Source organism: Sardina pilchardus, chromosome 24 (assembly GCF_963854185.1).
Source record: "Sardina pilchardus chromosome 24, fSarPil1.1, whole genome shotgun sequence".
NCBI lineage: Eukaryota > Metazoa > Chordata > Actinopteri > Clupeiformes > Clupeidae > Sardina > Sardina pilchardus.
Window position 1 is genome coordinate 27,683,144 of NC_085017.1, and position 22,500 is coordinate 27,705,643.

Sequence of the window (22,500 nt, forward strand, 5' to 3'; positions counted from 1 at the left end):
CCAGTTAGACTGAGCTCATTAGGAAGGTCCTCTGATGCCGTCTCTCTTCGGCTGCACATTGACCCCCCGACTGCGTTGTCACCTCTCAACTACGCTGTGACCTCACGACTTTCCTGTGACCTCACGACTTTCCTGTGACCTCTTGACTATTTTGATCTCCCGACTGTGCTTTGGCTTCTCAACTGCGCTTCCACTTCCTGACTGCACTGTGGCCTGTTGACTGTGCTGTGTGTTGACTGTGCTGTGTGTGTTGACTATGCTGTGTGTTGACTGTGCTGTGTGTTGACTGCTGTGTGTTGACTGTGCTGTGTGTTGACTGTGCTGTGTGTTGACTGTACTGTGTGTTGACTGTACTGTGTGTTGACTGTGCTGTGTGTTGACTGTGTGTTGACTGTGCTGTGTGTTGACTGTGCTGTGTGTTGACTGTGCTGTGTGTTGACTGTGCTGTTGCGTGTTGACTGTGCTGTGTGTTGACTGTGCTGTGTGTTGACTGTGCTGTGTGTTGACTGTACTGTGTGTTGACTGTGCTGTGTGTTGACTGTGCTGTGTGTTGACTGTACTGTGTGTTGACTGCTGTGTGTTGACTGTGCTGTGTGTTGACTGTGCTGTTGCGTGTTGACTGTGCTGTGTGTTGACTGTGCTGTTGCGTGTTGACTGTGCTGTGTGTTGACTGCTGTGTGTTGACTGCTGTGTGTTGACTGCTGTGTGTTGACTGTGCTGTGTGTTGACTGTGCTGTGTGTTGACTGTGCTGTTGCGTGTTGACTGTGCTGTGTGTTGACTGTGCTGTGTGTTGACTGTGCTGTGTGTTGACTGTGCTGTTGCGTGTTGACTGTACTGTGTGTTGACTGTGCTGTTGCGTGTTGACTGTGCTGTGTGTTGACTGTGCTGTGTGTTGACTGTGCTGTGTGTTGACTGCTGTGTGTTGACTGCTGTGTGTTGACTGTGCTGTGTGTTGACTGTGCTGTGTGTTGACTGTGCTGTGTGTTGACTGTACTGTGTGTTGACTGCTGTGTGTTGACTGTGCTGTGTGTTGACTGTGCTGTGTGTTGACTGTGCTGTGTATTGACTGTGCTGTGTGTGTTGACTGTGTTGTGACCTGTTGACTGTGCTGTGTGTTGACTGCCGTGTGTTGACTGCTGTGTGTTGACTCTACTGCGTGTTGACTGCTGTGTGTTGACTGTGCTGTGTGTTGACTGGTCTGAACGTGAACTCTGACCTCTTCCTCCTGTTCTCTCCAGCCCCCCCGAGGCCGTCCGGCGCCGCCGCCCGTGGCTGAGGACCTGCAGGCGTCCGTGGCTGTGCCTGCGCAGGCGTTCTCCCCGAGCCCCGTGCCCGGTGGCGGCGGCGATGGCGGCGGCGATGGCGAGGGTGGCGGTGGTGGTGATGATGCGTCGGCGGTGCCCTCGCTGCCCGAGCTGCTGGCGGACGTGCCCTTCACGCTGGCGCCGCACATCTTGGCGGGGCAGACGGGGCGCCCGCTGCTGCTGCTGCCCGACGTCGTCCTGCACGGAGACGCCAACCACGACCTGGACAGCTTCCGCTACGACTTCACGCTCGAGAACTCCGTCCTCAACCAGCCCTGAGGCATGCTGGGAGAAAGCCCATAGTCAGCCGGACCTGACTGCACCCCCACACACACACACACACACCTCCTCAACACACACACACACACACACACACCTCCTCATCACACACACACACACACACACACACACACACACACACACACACGCACACACACACACACACACACCTCCTCAACACACACACACACACACCTCCTCAACACACACACACACACACACACACACACACACACATATACCCTCTAAGCTGTCACCAGTATGTAGCCCAGTGACCTGCTGGCCCCTCTAAAATACCTGTGTTTAAAACACCTGCCTATTTGCCTGTGGTTGATTTAGCTGCGTTTTCTTAACCTGTGTTACTGTAGATACTCCCGATTGGTTAATCTGTGTTTTCTTAACCTGTGTTCGATGCTCCTGATTGGTTAATCTGCTCAGGAAAAAAAGGTTCCCCGGTTCCCCTCCTCCTCCTTGGTGGCTGGCCATAGCTATGGTAACAGAGGCCTGGCCACGTAAACAGTGTGGTTCTTAGTACTTTATTGCAGAGGGAGGAACCTCCAGAACTCCAGTGGTTCTTTAGTTCTCTCAGGAACATGCGGCGTGTCATAAGAGGGCGTCAGGAGTGGGTGGAGCTTCAACACTACTCCAGTGATGTCATCAGGGAGTGGGTGGAGCTTCAACACTACTCCAGTGATGTCATCAGGGAGTGGGTGGAGCTTCAACACTACTCCAGTAATAGACCTCTGAAGTTCGCCTACAAAAAGGATCCAAAGCTGCCATCTTTGCCCATATAAGGAGATCCGGGAGTTAATTGAAGCCAACTGCCTATGGCAAGTTACATGGTAAGTTAGCTCTGGGGTAGCAAAGATCAAAGTGTGCCGTCTTCACCTACCGAAGATCACAGTATCCACTAGACGGCAGTGGACAAAACTGTGTAGTGAAAAACGTCTGCATTTCCAATGTGATCATCCCCACGAGAGTTTAACAGGTGCGATAATTGAAAATCCCCATGTTATTTTCCCATAGAAAAAATCTCAAGATACCGGATCTCCTTATTTGGGCAAAGATGGTGGCTTTTTTGTAGGCGAACTTCAGACGTCTATGTCATCAGGAGTGGGTGGAGCTTCAACACTACTCCAGTGACGTCATCAGCGTTGTCATCAGGGGTGGGCGGAGCTACAACACTACTCCAGCGGCATCAGGGAGCCTCTGGTGAGAGGGGAGCCTGACGTTGGTGATGCGGTTTACAGCTAAAGGCTTTTTCTAACGGGGGCGGGGCCACCATTTCCTATCCGAGTGCATCGTAGTTAACCAAGTAACTCCTGTACACTTCCAACAGCAATAAACTGTTTCTTTTCTTTGACCTCCGAACTGTACTGCGCAGTGGACAGCATGGCCCCTGTAATGTTATCATGCAAATGTTTCCTTTTCATAAAATGTGACATATTTCCTTTATTACCTCCGCCAAGGAGGTTATGTTTCTATCGGGGGTTCGTTTGTTTGTTTGTCTGTTTGTCAGCAAGATAACTCAAAAGGTTATGGATGGATTTCGATTAAATTTTCAGGAAAGGTCTGAAATGACCCAAGGAAGAAACTATTACAATTTAGGAGTGATCCGTATCACCGTCTGGATCCAGGAGGCGGTTCTGTTTGCCTGGTGAAGGTCTGCGCTCTCAGAGTGCTTTTCTAGTTTTTTGCAGCGGCCTAAGGTAGGGGCCTATGGTAGTGGCCTATGGTAGTGGCCATGGTTTGCTAGGCTAGTAAAGCTACTGGGTTTATACTAGACTGGTACAATATGTAGCCCATGGGTACCACTCAAAGCGATGGCCAAGTGGGAGGAATGGTTGTTATTATTTGTGTCATTGTTGTTATTTGTGGCTGTAGGTGCAGTTTGAAACCCTACTGTTGCATGTTTTGTTTGTTGTTGCGTTGTTTATTTGTTCTTTATGTGTATTTTTACGTCTGGTTTTGTAGGCTCGGCTATGTTAATGCAGGCTGGTGTGCATGTTGAATTTCAGCAGTCTTGATTGTGCTACTTTGTGACTGTGATGCTATGTTGTTATAACCTAAGCCAATGCAAGGATACTCGCCAGTCTGATATAACCCGTGTTTACGCTGACTTTATAAACATGACAACACTCTGTGTTGTTGGTGATTAGTTTATTTTAGAGCTTCTGTTTTTTTTTTCTTTAGTATTTGGCACCAATGCATTTTGTTCCCCAAGTTTTAGAAAGTGTTGAAGAACAAAGCATGCTTTTTAGTGTACTTGTAGTGTACTTTGTCTGTATGTTACAGCTGATGTGGTCCTATTGTCATGAAATATCATCCTCCACTATTCAGCGTTGAACAAGAGGATACAGTGTGTGAATGGTTCTCTCCATTTCCTGTCCCATACAGTTGCTGTCCCATATGATCCATTTGCTATCCTATATGATCCATTTGCTATCCCATATGATCCATTTGCTATCCCATATGATCCATTTCCTATCCCATATGATCCATTTGCTATCCCATATGATCCATTTCCTATCTCATATGATCCATTTGCTATCCCATATGATCCATTTGCTGTTCCATAATCAACTTGCTGTCCCATATGATCACAATATGCCTTATGAACTCATCAACCCAAGTGCACTTTATGAACAAAGATATTTTTGAACCCGGCTGTGCTATTTATTGTACAGTACACACGTGTAATGATAAAGACAGTTTCCCAGTTGTGTATTCGCTGTTTCACTGACTTCTTTTACGGAACCTATTTTATCTGCCCTTAAAGTGAATCCAAAGTCACCAATGTTGTACTTTGATAAATTAATAGTATTTTATTAAACCATTTTAAAATAGCTTTGTTATTGAGTCTGATTTTGATTGGTTTAATAGGCCTATTGCTGTGTGCGTGTGTGTGCGTGTGTGTGTGTATGTGTGTGTGTGTGTGTGTGTGTGTGTGTCTGTCTGTCTGTCTGTCTGTCTGTCTGTCTGTCTGTCTGTCTGTCTGTTAGCTCTTGAATGAAGCAATGTTTAGCTCATCATGGAGATCAGTAAAGCACATTTGAGCTAAACTTCTCAATTATCAATTTGTGATAATGCCACAACACAACAGCAGTATGGAACCCCTTGATTGCAGAACTGTCAAGTTCACTACTAAACCAATAATCTTTCGGAGTTCACACTATGTAAATCTCAATAAATCCATTGGCTCATAGCAATCAATCACTGTCATCGCACCAATACATGAGTCTGCCATATAACCTCTGCTCCAATCACAACCTCGCAAAGGGCCGTAGTATCCCGCCCCCGGCTCTGAGCCAGTAGTTGTGTTGATGCCAGTTCGGTCACTTGGAGTAACGCAGGGTGAGAGGGGTGCCGAGACAGACGACTCAACGAACAAGCGCTTTATTCTGCCAAAACTTTAGAATCTTTTCGTTTTGGTGGGATAATCTTATTTTTGCACCAAACTACGCCTGGAAGTTGCATTACAACGTGGGACCGATAGTAAACCAAACTGAAGTTATTTCGAGGATATTTTGACAGACAAACATGTAGCCTATCAAGCTAACAAACACAGCTAACTCGAAAACAGCTCTGAACTGTCAATTTACAACCAGTTGTGAACAAAATCCGATGTCCTGAGTACTTGTAGAATTGTTTCCAATAGTTCTCCAGGCGAACACTTTCAGGGTTTTTTTTAATGTGAAGTGTTTGTTAAGTTTTATTATTTCCGTTTGTTGAAATAGCGTTGCTGAATACTTTACAAACTTGAAACTTGGAAGTAACGTGTCAATCATGTCAGCATCATCTGCGAGTTCGAGTCATTACCAGCAGCAACAGCGGGGTAACGTCAAAGGGAGCAGCGACGGGTCCCCCACCTCCTCCGCGTCGACCCCCGGTGGCGGCTACAATAACAACAACAGCAGCAGCAACAGCATCACCAGCCGGCTGCAGCCCATTCGCGCCACGGTGCCCTTCCAGTTACTGCGTGGAAATCAGCAGAGCCCAACCCGCTCTCCTTCCTCCGTGTCAGTCGGGAGTCTCATAGGACCGACGTCTCCCGGCTGCTCAAGTCCTACCAGCCCGACGCTGCTGCTCGCCAACCCGGCTGGTAACGGCTCGGTGGACGGCCGGCTGTTCGCCCGACAGAGACCTTCCCCGCCGGACAACTGGGGCTCGCCAGAGCGGTGTCCGAATTCGCCGGTCTTCAGAGGTATTGGATACGATGAAAGCCGAACCGTTTGTTTTTCATTTTCTGCATCCCAGTCCTTGCTGACGAGCTAGCAGGCTAGGCTATTTAATTGGGTCAACCAATGGTGGGCTTGTGCCTGTCAAGGATGCAACGCAATAGCATTTATTTTGCAAGGAATAATATTTCTGTTGACAGTGTCAGTGCCTTTATATAATGTCATTTCATATATTGGACATTTTGAAAGATGCCAAGCGTATATTCTGGTGCGTTTGTAGCTCTTCGCCCAAATATTTCCCAGAAATCTGTACTTGCTTTGCAACCATACTTTAATAGTTGGAATATGATGGCTGTCCTAGTTTGTTTACGATAAAGCTACTGTCGACTTGCTGTCTAAATGTGTATGACGTATAGGCATTGGCTTAAAATGTGCGGTCGTGGTTCTGGCGATGCAGTCGGCTAGGCTAGGGCAGATAGCTAGCCTCGCAGGCATATTTACATCTGATCACAATTTGCAGAGGGGGAAAACGGACACGACAGCCGCTGTAGGTCATTTTGGATTGCCTTACGGCGATCGGTGCTGTTTGTGAGGGGAAGGCATTTTCCCAGGGTGCAGTGAATGCGTCCTTGTTTACTGGCGGTAGGATGGAAAGTATTACGTGGTTAACTGGAAGGCCCTGTTCGCTCGGTCACGGAGGGCCTAGCCGCTGCGCATCTTGAGACATAAACACATCCAGAACACTTAGTGGCGTTATCATCGCGCACCATCCCATTATAGGGTCCCATCGAATATGAAGGACTTGATGTCTGCGTGTTTAGTGAGACGCGGACTGTGGTAAGGGCAGCAATACTCAGTGATACTCCTAATTCGTGTTTAAGTGTCTGGGCATCACCGCTCAGGGCCGGTGACGACGCCTGCCAGTCCCGGGTATAAATAAAGAGGTCACGTTTCCCCGTTGGACCAACCGCAATGTTGTGCGGAGCCTTAAAACCGAAGCGCTGTTTTTCTCCGGTCATCTGGGGCAAACACGGGTAGAGTGCTGTTGCGTAACTTGTGTGACGCGTGTGTTTTCAGCTCGGCGTGTTCATTGTGGCACGCCAGCTAATAGCAGTCAGAGCAGCTCTACGCGATGCGCACCACAGCCTCATAATCATCATGATCATCATGAGCGTCCTCACATGCGCACCACAGCCTCATAATCATCATGATCATCATGAGCGTCCTCACATGTTGGCCCTGCTGCTCAACACAGCTGCGGTTATACGGGAAGGTGAAACTAGAGTGCTCAGCATCCTTCGGGAGCGGCAGGGGACAGAACGGGAGAGCACGAGAGCACGATTGTGCTGCTATGACAGGGAGGGCGTGATAGTCCGCTAACTCTGACCTCTCCTTGGCTCAGTGGAACGGCTCCCCTTCATCTCCCCGCCAAGCATATGTGCAGGTGGCATGGCCCCACCCCACTGGCCTCTCTCAGTGAAGTGTGTGTGTGTGTGTGTGTGTGTGTGTGTTAGGCAGAGATGCATTGGTAGTAGTTTGTTGGGTGAGGGAACAGCTGTTGATCTGCGGTTTGCACTGTCATTGGTCAGTGAAGGGACAAACAGAGCTCTGTGTGTGCGTGTGTGTGTGTGTAGTCTGCACTCACTAACATTGGTATGTTCAGTAAAGGAACAGACAGCTATGTGCGTGTGTGTGTGTGTGTGTGTGTGTGTGTGTGTTTGTGTGTGTGTGCAGTTTGCACTCATTGACATTGGTAAAGCAGATGTGTACACAAGTTAACTAACACTGGATAGACTATACCATTGTTGCTGCCCCATCATTCTTTATGTAGATCAGTGAGGACGAGGAACGAAGGGAGGATTTATAAAAGACGAATGAACGGCACCCTCTATGTGCTGGACCATAGACACTAGGTAGACTACAGTATATAATGGACCATAGACACTAGGTAGACTACAGTATATAATGGACCATAGACACTAGGTAGACTACAGTATATAATGGACCATAGACACTAGGTAGACTACAGTATATAATGGACCATAGACACTAGGTAGACTACAGTATATAATGGACCATAGACACTAGGTAGACTACAGTATATAATGGACCATAGACACTAGGTAGACTATATAGTGGACCATAGACACTAGGTAGACTACAGTATATAATGGACCATAGACACTAGGTAGACTATGTAATGGACCATAGACACTAGGTAGACTACAGTATATAATGGACCATAGACACTAGGTAGACTACAGTATATAATGGACCATAGACACTAGGTAGACTACAGTATATAATGGACCATAGACACTAGGTAGACTATATAGTGGACCATAGACACTAGGTAGACTACAGTATATAATGGACCATAGACACTAAGTAGACTACAGTATATAATGGACCATAGACACTAGGTAGACTACAGTATATAATGGACCATAGACACTAAGTAGACTACAGTATATAATGGACCATAGACACTAGGTAGACTACAGTATATAATGGACCATAGACACTAGATAGACTATATAATGGACCATAGACACTAGTTGGACTATATGTATAATGGACCATAGACACTAGTTGGACTATATGTATAATGGACCATAGACACTTGTTGGACTATATGTATAATGGACCATAGACACTAGATAGACTATATAGTGGACCATAGACACTAGATAGACTATATAGTGGACCATAGACACTAGATAGACTATATAATGGACTATAGACACTAGATAGACTATATAATGGACCATAGACACTAGATAGACTATGTAATGGACCATAGACACTAATTGTGTTGGCTGTGCTCCTCTGTGCAGAGTGGTGTGTGTGTGTGTGTGTGTGTGTATGTGTGTGTGTGTGTGTGTGTGTGAAAAGCCTCCTGTGGTTGTTTGAGCGTGTTCCACTCAGCTGAAACGTGCCACAATTCCGGTCCTACGTTCTAGAGGAGCAGTGTGAGAACCCTTGTGACTTCCACTCTCTGATGTGAACTCTCCTGGCACACACACACACACACACACACACACACACACACACACACACACACGTACACCTCTTCCACTAGTATACACAGACTCACACACACATCTCTTTGACTACACACACACACACATACACACACACACCTCCTCTGCTATATACACACATACAGACACACTTCTCTCGACTCACACACACACACATCTGGCAGTGGGCCCCTCCAGGACTCTCTTGTGGGTTGCAAGAGAGCGAGAGAGAGAGAGAGAGAGAGAGAGAGTGTGTGTGTGTGTGTGTGTGTGTGTGTGTGTGTGTGTGTGTGTGTGTGTGTGTGTGTGTGTGTGGCGTCTGACTCTGTGCCTGCTAAATCTGGTCATGTAAGATCCATCATCCCAGCTGCCTGGACCCACACACACATCCATCCATCCCTCACAAACTCTCTCTCTCTCTCTCACACACACATCCATCCATCCCTTACACACTCTCTCTTTCTCTCACACACTCACAGACAGACACACACCCACACACACACACGTATAAACATACAAACCCCTCACACATACTCACCAGGGATCCCAGCAGGCGCGTCCTGAAGGAGGAAGTGTGTGTGTGTGTGTGTGTGTGTGTGTGTGTGTGAGGAGTGTAGTCAGGACACAGCGGTGGGAGTTTGTTGTTATGGAAACACCTCTTTGTTCAGGAGGCCAGTAAACCAGCAGCAGAGTCTGGGAGCGATTTTAAAACACACACGCACTCGCACACACACACACACACACACACACACACACACACACACACACACACACACACACACACACACACACACACACACACACACACACACACACACACACACACACACACACACACACACACACACCTTGCTCACACACCCCGGCTTCCTCTTTTTTACTCTTCAGGAGGCGGAAGGTTGAATGGAAACTTTCTCCTCGTCTCTTCCACTGGACAACGACTCAGTCACCCACAAGCCTCCAGCTGCAGCCACACACACACACACACACACACACACACACACACACAGCCTGCTGTGCACACACACACACACAGCCTGCTGCACACATACACACATGGCCTACTATACACACACACACACACACACACACACACACACACACAGAGGAATAGGAGCAGATACAATAACCACCTGGAGAGAAATGGAGAGAGAGGGAGCGAGCAGATGGACAGATCAGGACAGGACAGACCTGGACAGGAAGAAGGACAGATGAAATGAAGGGATGAAATGAAGTGATGAAATGAAGGAATGGAAAGGCTGTGTGTAACTTAAGGCATTTAATACATTTAATAAACAATAATTGATAAAGCTTTTATCCACATGACCCAAAAGTACATTTTTGGCTTTTCTCTCCCGTCTCAGGGGAAAATGAGGGAATGATGCACGACCATTAAAAAATATGACTGGGTTTCTAACAATAAAAAGCTTAATAAATGCAAAAGTCTCTCGACTTCAACCATACTCTCTTCTCCTCTCTCTCTCTCTAGACTTCAACCATACTCTCTTCCTCTCTCTTCTCCTCTCTCTCTCTCCCCCTAGACCTCCACCATACCTCTGTCCCTCTCTCTTTCTCTCTCTCTCTTACTTACTTTCTGTCTCTGTCTGTACGATGCTCAGTGATGTGGGTACAAGTGGTGTGTGTGTGTGTGTGTAGGATGCTGCATTGGCAGTGTGTGTGTGCAGGTGGCTTGTACAGCAGTGTTATAAATCGTCTTTATAGTCTGGCTGCTCTCTGCTGTTCAGCTCCTACACACATACACACACACACACACACACACTGTGTGCTGTTCAGCTGCATTACACCCACAGCAGGATTTCCCTGCACATCTACAGTACTCCTTGTCCACATACACACACACACACACACACACACACACATAACCCCCTGTCTGGACACACACACACACACACACACACACACAACTACCTCAGCCTTGCCAGTCCTGTCTGGACGCACACATGCAGTATATAAACCCCACACACACACACGCTGCATAAACCCCTCACATAAATGGTTTTAGCTGCTTTTACTGTAGTCTCTGGGTGGGACATTCATGTGTTCTGGTCTTAATGAAAGAAGAGAGCAGCAGGAACTAAAAGGCTCTTCTTCAGAGAGCAGCAGGAACTAAAAGACTTCTTCAGAGAGCAGCAGGAACTAAAAGACTCTTCTTCAGAGAGCAGCAGGAACTAAAAGACTCTTCTTCAGAGAGCAGCAGGAACTAAAAGACTCTTCTTCAGAGAGCAGCAGGAACTAAAAGACTCTTCTTCAGAGAGCAGTGGGAACTAAAAGGCTCTTCTTCAGAGAGCAGCAGGAACTTAAAGACTTCTTCAGAGAGCAGCAGGAACTAAAATAACTCTTCTTCAGAGAGCAGCAGGAACTAAAAGGCTCTTCAGAGAGCAGCAGGAACTAAAAGGCTCTTCAGAGAGCAGCAGGAACTAAAAGGCTCTTCAGAGAGCAGTGGGAACTAAAAGGCTCTTCTTCAGAGAGCTACGCTGTTGCAAGGTGTACACTGCACACACCCAGGGATTTTTCACAGCTGTTATCTGTGTGTGTGTGTGTGTGTTTGTTTAAAGCCCCCATCCCAGAGGACAGGTGTGCTGTGGCAGCTGTGGTGTGTGTGTGTGTAGGTGTGTAGGTATCAGGTTGTCATGGCAATGTGTGGGTATTACTCCTGCCATTCTTTATTGTATCTAAGGTGTGTGTGTGTGTGTATAGCTGAGCGTTTGAGTGCCTCTATGGGTCCAGGATGGGTCTGTGTGTGTAGGTTGTTGGGCTGTGTGTGTGTGTGTGTGTGTGTGTGTGTGTAGGTTGTTGGGTTGCAGGCTGTGTGTGTAGGTTATTGGATTGTGTGTAGGTTGTTGGGTTGCAGGCTGTGTGTGTGTAGATTGTGTGTGTGTGTATGTGTGTGTGTGTGTGAAGATTGTGTGTGTGTAGATTGTGAGTGAGAGGCAGGTTGAAACTTGCTGGTTGATAGCATACAGGTTGTGCATATCAGGTTGTCAGTAAGCATGCAGGTGGTTTGGTTGCAAGTTGTGAATCAATTATGTAACAGGTGAGTGTAGGGGATGTGAGCAGTGTGTGTGTGTGTTAGCTTTACTAGTGTGTTCAGGCTGTGTGTCAGTGTGTGTTTGTTTTAGTAGTGTGTATGTGTGTGTGCGTGTAGACTGTGTGTCAGTGTGTGTGTGTACGTGTGAACTGTATAGGCTGTGTGATAGATAGTCTTTATTGTCCTATAAAGGATATTCTTCCTCACACGTCATTCCATTCCATAGAAGACAGCAGCATTTGATAACATACGTCTCATACATATAACATATCACACATCACACATCACATATAACATATAATATGACACCCTGCATGCCATGCGTGTGTCAGTGTGTGTGTTAGTTTTAGTAGTGTGTGTCAGTGTGTGCAGGTGTGTGGCTTTTAGCAGGATGTTTACTAGCAGGTTGTGCATGTGCAGGTTGTGTCTGTGTGTTTCGTGTGCTTGTGTGTGTGTTTGCGTGCTGCAGTTTGTGTGTGTGTGTGCGTGTGTGTGTGTGTAGGTAGGTTGTGTGTAAGCGTATTGCAGGTTGTGTGTATGGGTTGTGTGTGTGCAGGTCTGTGTGTGACCCTACTCCTGAACTGTAATCTGGATGGTGTGTGTGTGTGTGTGCAGGTCTGTGTGTGACCCTACTCCTGAACTGTAATCTGGATGGTGTGTGTGTGTGTGTGTGTGTGTGTGTGTGTGTGTGTGTGTGTGTGTGTGTGTGTGCAGGTCTGTGTGTGACCCTACTCCTGAACTGTAATCTGGATGGTGTGGCAGAGCCAGTGGGATTAGGGCAGATTACAGCATCCTGGCATGACGTAACTCTGAGAGTTCAGATGCTATTCAGCAAACTTCATCCCCACGCACTCAAACACACACACGGACGCAGACACGCACGCAGACACACACACACAAACACACATACACACACAGTCACAGTAAATGCACAGATAATATGAGTTGCTCATTCTCACACACACCTACACACAGTCTGTGTGTTTCTCTCTCTCTCTCTTTGTAGCCCCATCCCGCGCCCCTACAGTATGTCATGTTATATTAGCTAGCATGTAGGCTAGGTGGGAATGTGTAGTAGTATAGGTGATGTTATGTTAGCTAGCATGTAGGCTAGGTGGGAATGTGTAGTAGGAGGTTTAATGACTAGCCTGGGTAGCTCATAGTACTGTACGCGGTAAAACCTCCTAAAAGGAGCTTTTCAGCTTTTTTGGCTCTTCACTCAGGAGGTTTACGGCTTCCTCTGGGTCAGCTTACGCAAGCTTGTTATTATACCTGCTGGAAATAACATCTCAGATGAGGCCACAGTGGGAACGCCGGGTTCACCCTGGTGATCTGCAGCATGAGGAAGATGATGATGATGATGATGATGGTGGTGATGATAGATAGATAGATAGATACTTTATTGAGGGGAAATTTAAGATGAGGATGATGATGGTGATGATGATGATGATGGTGATGATGATGATGATGATGATGATGATGATGATAATGATAGATAGATAGATAGATAGATAGATAGATAGATACTGGTACTTTATTGATCCCCAAGGGGAAATTCAAGATGATGATGATGATGATGGTGAGATGATGATGATGATGATGATGATGGTGAGATGATGATGATGGTGAGATGATGATGATGATGATGGCGATGGTAATGATGATGATGATGATGATGATGATGGTGGTGGTGATAACGATGGTGATGATTCTCTGTGTAAACTCTGGTGTGTGTCTGGGGCCCAGATGGAGCAGAATTCAGTTGTGTGATTTTTGTGCAAACAAGCCAGTCTGGACATGTGTGTGTGTGTGTTGAGTGCAAACAAGCCAGTCTGGACATGTGTGTGTGTGTGTGTGTGTGTTGAGTGCAAACAGCCGGTCACATCACTTGTGCTTCCCCACGCCACACTGAAGCGATGCCAAGAGCTCGGCCTTATTAGGCTGGTGCCCCCTCCAGTACCCGCTCCTATACCCGCTCCTATACCCGCTCCTATACCCGCTCCTGTATCCGCTCCTATGCCCGCTGCTGTGCCCGCTCCTAGTACCCGCTCCTGTGCCCGCTCCTATACCCGCTCCTATACCCGCTCCTGTACCCGCTCCTGTACCCGCTCCAGTACCCGCTCCTGTGCTCCTATACCCGCTCCTGTAACCGCTCCTATACCCGCTCCTGTGCCCGCTCCTGTGCTCCTATACCCGCTCCTGTGCCCGCTCCTGTGCCCGCTGCCTGCCCGGGGACGTGGCGCTGCGTGGTCCTGCAGGCCAGCGTTATTTTAACGTATTCCTTTTATTGTTCCCGCAGTTATTTTGGGAAGGATGAAAAGCATGGAAATCACAGGAAAGGGAACAAACGCATGCTTTATAGCCCTGAGCTGGACAGACAGGGTCCCGGGAGATCTGTGTGTGTGTGTGTGTGTGGGGGGGGGGGGGGGGGGGGGGTTTGGCGAGGGCAGTGTTCCAGTGGAGGCGTGGGAGGGGGGGTGGTGGGGCAGTGCCCAAAATGGCCGCTGCTCCCGCTACGTTGGGACCATGTTCAGGCTGCCTCTCCAGAGTTGCGTCCAGTCTCTGCCCGCCGCTCGGAGCACTATGACCTCCTGGTCCCAAACAGAGCATCCATCAGGAGCGCACCATCGACAGACAGCGTTTACTAACTCTCTGGAGTGACTCCTGTAAGGACAGAGGCACGGTGAGACGGTCCTGTTGTTGTTTTAGAGCTCATCATGGTCACCGTGGTGACAAGAGGCTCCTTTTGTGACCTGACAATGTCCAGAGGTTCTGTGTTATGTTGCCGTGGCGATAGCCTGATGTCCTGCTGCAGGCAAAGCTCCATGCCTCAGAAGAACCTGAACCTGAACGTTCCACATGGGTCCAGGCGAAGGCTGCAATAGAGAGCCGAAGTCACGCCCTTCTACTTCCGGTCTATGGGACCTATTTTACGATTTTTTATGCATGGGAGTCAATGGAGAGATAACAATTATTTTTTGGTCCCGTTCGAGTTGGACCGTGCATTTCACATATGATGTGTGGGAATTTAAAAGATAATTTTTCACATTAATAAAGTTCTGTTTTTCATTAGACTTTAAAAGTTATCTAAGTTTTGTGCGAATCCGTTCAGTGGACTACATCTGTCGTCTCAAACGATGCACGTCACCAACTGAGCCACCAACTAGCAAACGAGAGGCTGGCTAGTTAGCTAGCTATTATGCTAGTTAACGGTTACATCTTGCTGCCAGCTAAGTCACTTAACAGTAGTGTTTGTACAGTCTATGAATGAAATACAACTTATCTGATGTGTTTAATCCTCTGACTCATGATATTTTCATCGGCAAGGGGGAAGCTCAAATAAGACCTGTTGCTGGCGCCCGTGGCTGTGAATTGGTCTAACGTCACTAACGCGACTGATGTGTTTGTAGTCGTTGGAAACACGATCTTTCACAATGTTGTAATTCACTAGTTACGACATACTTTTCAAATGTCTTTACATGAAAAATTGTCATTAAAATTGACAAACATCATATGGGTAATTCAAGGCACAAGACAATCGGGACCAGAAAATAATTTATATTTCTCCATTGACTGCCATTGAAAAAAAATCCAAAGATAGGTCCCATGGAGGCAATCGGAAGGGGCGGGACTTCGGCTCTCTATTAGAGTCGGAGTCGGAAAAGTTTGTTCAGGGGTGCATTCTTTTCAAACATTTGGTAAAAGGCTGTGGGTCCGTTCACTGTAATGTGATGTGTGGTTAATTGTGTTGTGGTCAGTTGTGATGTGTATTCTGTGATTATGAGCTCTTTTCATCTTCAGACGGACAGGAAGACAGTGACATAATGCTGCTGTTTGATTGGCGCCTGTCTAATCCAGGCTGTCAGTGGCTGTCATGAGGATGTGTGTGAGGGCAGGTGTGTGCGTGCAGGTGTGTGAGTTTGAGCACACACACGCCCTCATCAGATGTTTGCATAGTGAAGACTGGCTGCAGGAGGTCACTCCTCTGCCTCTTGGATAACCTGGAGCTCACTCCCCATTGGCTGGGTTGTTTGGGATAACCTGGTGCTCACTCCCCATTGGCTGGGTTGTTTGGGATAACCTGGTGCTCACTCCCCATTGGCTGGGCTGTTTGGGATAACCTGGTGCTCACTCCCCATTGGCTAGGCTGTTTGGGATAACCTGGAGCTCACTCCCCATTGGCTGGGTTGTTTGGGATAACCTGGTGCTCACTCCCCATTGGCTGGGCTGTTTGGGATAACCTGGTGCTCACTCCCCATTGGCTAGGCTGTTTGGGATAACCTGGTGCTCACTCCCCATTGGCTGGGCTGTTTGGGATAACCTGGTGCTCACTCCCCATTGGCTGGGCTGTTTGGGATAACCTGGAGCTCACTCCCCATTGGCCTGGGTTGGCCTGGGTTGGCGTTGGTTGGCCTGGGTTGGCCTGGGTTGGCGTTGGTTGGCCTGGGTTGGCCTGGGTTGGCCGGGGTTGGTGTGGGTTGGCCTGAATTGGCCTGAGTTATGATGTGTAGTCAGCAGACAGGCCTGTGGTTTGCTTGTACGCTGTGCAAAGTTGCAAACATGTGGCATGTTACCTCAGCCTCACCATCTTTAGCATAAGGTACCGCAGGTTTCACACTCACACACACACACACTCACACACACACACACACACACACACACACACACTCACACACACACACACACACACACACACACACCCTGACACGTTTGGCTGTGGACTTCATGTCGAGCTCTGTCAGTGTGTAGAGAACGAAAATATGGTTCTGCTGCATTCAGCCCAGTCTGTCTAGCTCAGACCCAGAGACGTGTGTGTGTGTGTGTGTGTGTGTGTGTGTGTGTGTGTGTGTGTGTGTGTGTGTGTGTGTGTGTGTGTGTGTGTGTGTGTGTGTGTGTGTGTGTGTGTGTGTGTGTGTGTGTGTGTGGTGTGTGGACAGACAGACAGACAGACAGACAGATAGGCAGACAGTGCTTTTCTCCTTGTGTGTGTGTGTGTGTGTGTGTGTGAAGTTTGTTTATGAATTGTGAGGAAAGTGTGTAGACAAACGGTGCTTTCCTCTCTTGTGCATGCATGTGTGTGTGCATGTGTGTGTGTGTGTGCGTGTGTGTGTTATCAGTTGCTGCCATTGGCATCTGCTGTGCACCCTGCGTGTCCAATTTGCAAGACGGGCAGACATCACGGCACATAGACACACAATGACTACCTCTGTCACACACACACACACACACACACACACATCCACCTGCTACAGACTTATCTACTAAGACTACTCTCTGTTCAACACACACACACACACGCTGTGACTGCCCTGGTCACACACTTGCAAATGGCACGGGCATCACAAGTTGGCACTTGTTCTTCTCTGGCGACGGCTGAACATTCTACTGCCCTGGTAGCTGTGGTGGCGGCGCTATCTGCCCCTGCGTTGAGATGGATGAACATTATATTGCCCTGGTGGCTGTGGTGGCGGCGCTATCTGCCCCTGCGTGGGGGAGGGTGAACATTCTACTGCCCCGGTGGCTGTGGTGGCGGCGCTATCTGCCCCTGTGTGGGGGCGGGTGAACATTCTACTGCCCCGGTGGCTGTGGTGGCGGCGCTATCTGCCCCTGTGTGGGGACGTTTCCTGCTCCATGCTGGTGCAGTTTCAGCAGGCGTTGTGTGCGAGACTTTCAGTCGCTGTGTTCTAACCACACCACCTTTAACTCCATCAGCCTGTCTGTTGTTAACTCTGCCTGTCTCTCTCTGTCTTTAACTCTGTCAGTCTCTCTCTGTCTGTTGTTAACTCTGTCTGTCTCTCTCTGTCTTCTCTGAGTCTCTCAGTGGTTAACTCTATCAATTCAATTCAATTCAATGGCTTTATTGACATGACAAATGAACATTGTGTTGTCAAAGCATGTTTTGCATATTAGCATATACAAAAAGTAGACAGGAAATATATGAGAAAGAAAAAAAAATACACATAGATAATAATAATAATAATATCAGTCTCTCTGTTGTTAACTCTGTCAGACTCTCTCTGTCTGTTGTTAACTCTGTCTGTCTGTCTCTCTGTCGGTCTCTGTCTTCTCTGAGTCTCTCAGTGGTTAACTCTGTCAGTATCTCTTAGTCCTTCAGCCCTGCTCAGTTCTAGTGTGCGTTCTAGTGTGCGTTCTAGTGTGTTGTCTCAACTGTGCGGTTCTGCCCTGCTCAGTTCTAGTGTGCGTTCTAGTGTGCGTTCTAGTGTGTTGTCTCAACTGTGCGGTTCTGCCCTGCTCCGTTCTAGTGTGCGTTCTAGTGTGTTGTCTCAACTGTGCGGTTCAGCCCTGCTCCGTTCGAGTGTGCATTCTAGTGTGTTGTCTCAACTGTGCGGTTCTAGTGTGCGTTCTAGTGTGCATTCTAGTGTGTTGTCTCAACTGTGCGGTTCAGCCCTGCACCTTTCTAGGCGCAAACATACAGACACTGTAGCTAGGAATTACCACTGTGTGTCATACTAACATACGAGGATAAGAGTGCTACATAATAAGTACTAGTCAAAATACTGCACACATAATCAATACTAACATTAGAGGATGGGAGTGCTAACACAATAAGCACAAATGCGGTAGGAGGAGAGGGGGGAGAAGAGGAAGTAGAGGAGGGACAAGAGAGAAGGAGGTAGAGAAGTTTAATCTGCAGTGGAGAAGTTTAATCTGCAGTGGAGATGATGGAGAAGTTTAATCTGCAGTGGAGATGTTTAATCTGCAGTGGAGATGATGGAGAAGTTTAATCTGCAGTGGAGATGTTTAATCTGCAGTGGAGATGGTGGATCTGCAGTGGAGATGTTTAATCTGCAGTGGAGATGATGGAGAAGTTTAATCTGCAGTGGAGATGTTTAATCTGCAGTGGGGATGATGGAGAAGTTTCATCTGCAGTGGAGATGATGGAGAAGTTTAATCTGCAGTGGAGATGTTTAATCTGCAGTGGGGATGATGGAGAAGTTTAATCTGCAGTGGAGATGGTAGATCTGTAGTGGAGAAATTTAATCTGCAGTGGAGAAGTTTAATCTGCAGTGGAGATGATGGAGAAGTTTAATCTGCAGTGGAGATGATGGAGAAGTTTAATCTGCAGTGGAGAAGTTTAATCTGCAGTGGAGATGGTGGAGAAGTTTAATCTGCAGTGGAGATGATGGAGAAGTTTAATCTGCAGTGGAGAAGTTTAATCTGCAGTGGAGAAATGTAATCTGCAGTGGAGAAATTTAATCTGCAGTGGAGATGATGGAGAAGTTTAATCTGCAGTGGAGATGATGGAGAAGTTTAATCTGCAGTGGAGATGGTGCATTAGGGCCGATCTCACTCACAGACTGGGGTTGTGTGAGCGTGCAAGAAAGTAGAGCACAGCACACACACCTCCACAGCACATGTTTGATCTCTCGCTAGCTTCTGTTGATATCTCAGTTTCATGTCATAGCGTGAATGTGTGTGTGTGTGTGTGTGTGTGTGTAGTAGTAGTAGCAGCACTGGTGTCTACGCTTTCCTTCTGAAGGCCGTAGGTGACACTCGTGTGCGACTACCTGACCTTTCATACTTAACTCCCACACATTCACCAGTTGGTTGGCTGTGATATAACCAAGTTTCATATGTGCTTGTGTGTGTGTGTGTGTGTGTCTGTTGGGACTGGGAACAGCAGAATAACTCACAGATTGTGTGTGTGCGTGTGTGCGTGTGTGCGTGTGTGCGTTTGTGTGTGTGTGTGTGTGTGTGTTTGCATGCATGTACTATGCCTGTCTGTGTGTCTGCCGAGGGTCTGACGACGGCTCTGTTAGATATCAGAGAGGAAATGTTTTTGTGCGTGTGTGTGTTTTTGTGTGATTGTTGGTGCTGTAGGGTGGAGTTCTGCCACCGTCCCTCTGAGACTCATAGATGGGAGGAAGTGTGTGTGTGTGTGTGTGTTAAACGTGTGTGTGTGTGTGTGTGTGTGTGTAATACACGTCACCCTTGGCTGTGGCCCGGCCCAGTCTCTCCATCTGCTCTCGGGGATCCCTGGAGAGAAAATAAAATCAACACACACACACACACACACACACACACACACACACACACACACTTCTGCCAACTGAGACTCAGGACCAGCTCTGCACCAGGCCTGTGGCAGGGTTACCTGCTGTCTAAAAAGGCTACACACACACACACACACACACACACACACACACACACACAAAAACACAGAGCTACCTACATTTACTTTTACATGTATTCAGCTGACTGAAGTAAGTGGCTGGCGTTTTTATCCAAAGTGACTTACAGTACAAAAAAGGAAACAGTCAAGTACAGTGTGACTAGCATGCTAGTGCAGCAATAAAGGAAACAGTACAGTGTGACTAGCATGCTAGTGCAATAAGGGAACAGTGCAATGCAGTGTGTGATTAGCATGCTAGTGCAGCAATAAGGGAAACAGTGCAATGCAGTGTGTGACTAGCATGCTAATGCAGCAATAAGGGAAACAGTCAAGTACAGTGTGACTAGCATGCTAGTGCAGCAATAAGGGAACAGTGCAATGCAGTGTGTGACTAGCATGCTAGTGCAGCAATAAGGGAAACAGTGCAATGCAGTGTGTGACTAGCATGCTAATGCAGCAATAAGGGAAACAGTCAAGTACAGTGTGACTAGCATGCTAGTGCAGCAATAAGGGAACAGTGCAATGCATTGTGTGACAAGCATGCTAGTGCAGCAATAAGGGAAACAGTCAAGTACAGTGTGACTAGCATGCTAGTGCAGCAATAAGGGAACAGGGCAATGCAGTGTGTGACTAGCATGCTAGTGCAGCAATAAGGGAACAGGGCAGTGTGACTAGCATGCTAGTGCAGCAATAAGGGAACAGTGCAATGCAGTGTGTGACTAGCATGCTAGTGCAGCAATAAGGGAACAGTGCAATGCAGTGTGTGACTAGCATGCTAGTGCAGCAATAAGGGAACAGTGCAATGCAGTGTGTGACTAGCATGCTAATGCAGCAATAAGGGAACAGTGCAATGCAGTGTGTGACTAGCATGCTAGTGCAGCAATAAGGGAACAGTGCAGTGTGTGACTAGCATGCTAGTGCAGCAATAAGGGAACAGGGCAATGCAGTGTGTGACTAGCATGGTAGTGCAGCAATAAGGGAACAGGGCAATGCAGTGTGTGACTAGCATGCTAGTGCAGCAATAAGGGAACAGTGCAATGCAGTGTGTGACTAGCATGCTAGTGCAGCAATGAGGGAACAGTGCAGTGTGACTAGCATGCTAGTGCAGCAATAAGGGAACAGTGCAGTGTGACTAGCATGCTAGCGCAGCAATAAGGGAAACAGTACAGTGTGACTAGCATGCTAATGCAACAATAAGGGAACAGTGCAATGCAGTGTGTGACTAACATGCTAGTGCAGCAATAAGGGAACAGTGCAGTGTGACTAGCATGCTAGCGCAGCAATAAGGGAAACAGTACAGTGTGACTAGCATGCTAATGCAACAATAAGGGAACAGTGCAATGCAGTGTGTGACTAGCATGCTAGTGCAGCAATAAGGGAACAGTGCAGTGTGACTAGCATGCTAGCGCAGCAATAAGGGAAACAGTACAGTGTGACTAGCATGCTAATGCAGCAATAAGGGAACAGTGCAATGCAGTGTGACTAGCATGTTAGTGCAGCAATAAGGGAACAGGGCAATGCAGTGTGTGACTAGCATGCTAGTGCAGCAATAAGGGAAACAGTCAAGTACAGTGTGACTAGCATGCTAGTGCAGCAATAAGGGAACAGGGCAATGCAATGTGTGACTATGCTAGTGCAGTAATAAGGGAAACAGTCAAGTACAGTGTGACTAGCATGCTAGTGCAGCAATAAGGAAACAGGGCAATGCAGTGTGTGACTACCATGCTAGTGCAGCAATAAGGGAACAGTGCAATGCAGTGTGTGACTAGCATGCTAGTGCAGCAATAAGGGAACAGTACAGTACAGTGTGACTAGCATGCTAGTGCAGCAATAAGGGAACAGTGCAATGCAGTGTGTGACTAGCGCCCGCCCAATCTGGCAACACTGTCCACCGTGCAGACTGGGAGACGGTAGTCGAGTCGGGAGAGGACCGTCGCTGTCTGTTGCATAAGTTCCATAGTAACGGAGAACTTAGTAAAAGTCTTAGAACCGGAGAGCTTGACTATCAGATGTGTTTCAGCTAAGAGCAGAACAGGCAGATCTTGGAGCCTAGAACCCTAAAGTATGAGTTGTGCAAAGGTCACACTCAGCCAGGACACACACACACACACACACACACACACACACACACACACACACACACAATGCTGGTGGATTCCCAAAGCCGTGGGTTCCTGTCTGGGAGTATGTGTGTGTTTAGTCTGAGGGAACGTATCCCAGGATGCATCTCTCTTGAGGGTTGGCGTGGGCTGATCCAGCTGCACTGGCCTGATGAAATGATTCAGTCTACTTTTAACACATACGCACATACGCACACACACACACACACACACACACACACACACACACACACACACACACACACACACACACACACACACACACACACACACAGCTGCCCTTGCCTTAGCCTAACGTACTAATTCAGTTGACTTTAATCATCAACACTCACACTCAGACTCCCATCTCATAGTCTCACAGACAAGTTCCCACTCAGATACACACACACACACACACACACACACATGACCT

At 47.7% G+C, this 22,500-nt stretch overlaps 2 protein-coding genes across 8 annotated transcripts in view; both read left to right on the forward strand.

Annotated features, from left to right (window-relative positions):
* The window catches only part of umad1 (UBAP1-MVB12-associated (UMA) domain containing 1), a 16,287-nt gene extending 11,859 nt beyond the window's left edge, over positions 1 to 4,428 (forward strand). For 2 of the 4 annotated variants that reach the window (XM_062529818.1, XM_062529820.1), the window contains exon 4: positions 1,240 to 4,428. In XM_062529818.1, coding sequence (XP_062385802.1) covers positions 1,240 to 1,584 — 345 coding nt within the window. In that variant the 3' untranslated portion in view covers positions 1,585 to 4,428. The remainder of the gene's footprint in view (positions 1 to 1,239) is intronic. The other 2 variants (XR_009937228.1, XR_009937227.1) reach the window with 2 other exon arrangements.
* A 508-nt stretch (positions 4,429 to 4,936) lies between these two features.
* The window catches only part of glcci1a (glucocorticoid induced 1a), a 37,371-nt gene continuing 19,807 nt past the window's right edge, over positions 4,937 to 22,500 (forward strand). For all 4 annotated transcript variants that reach the window (XM_062529366.1, XM_062529368.1, XM_062529367.1 and 1 more), the window contains exon 1: positions 4,937 to 5,788. In XM_062529366.1, the coding sequence (XP_062385350.1) occupies positions 5,371 to 5,788 (418 nt within the window). In that variant the 5' untranslated portion in view covers positions 4,937 to 5,370. The remainder of the gene's footprint in view (positions 5,789 to 22,500) is intronic.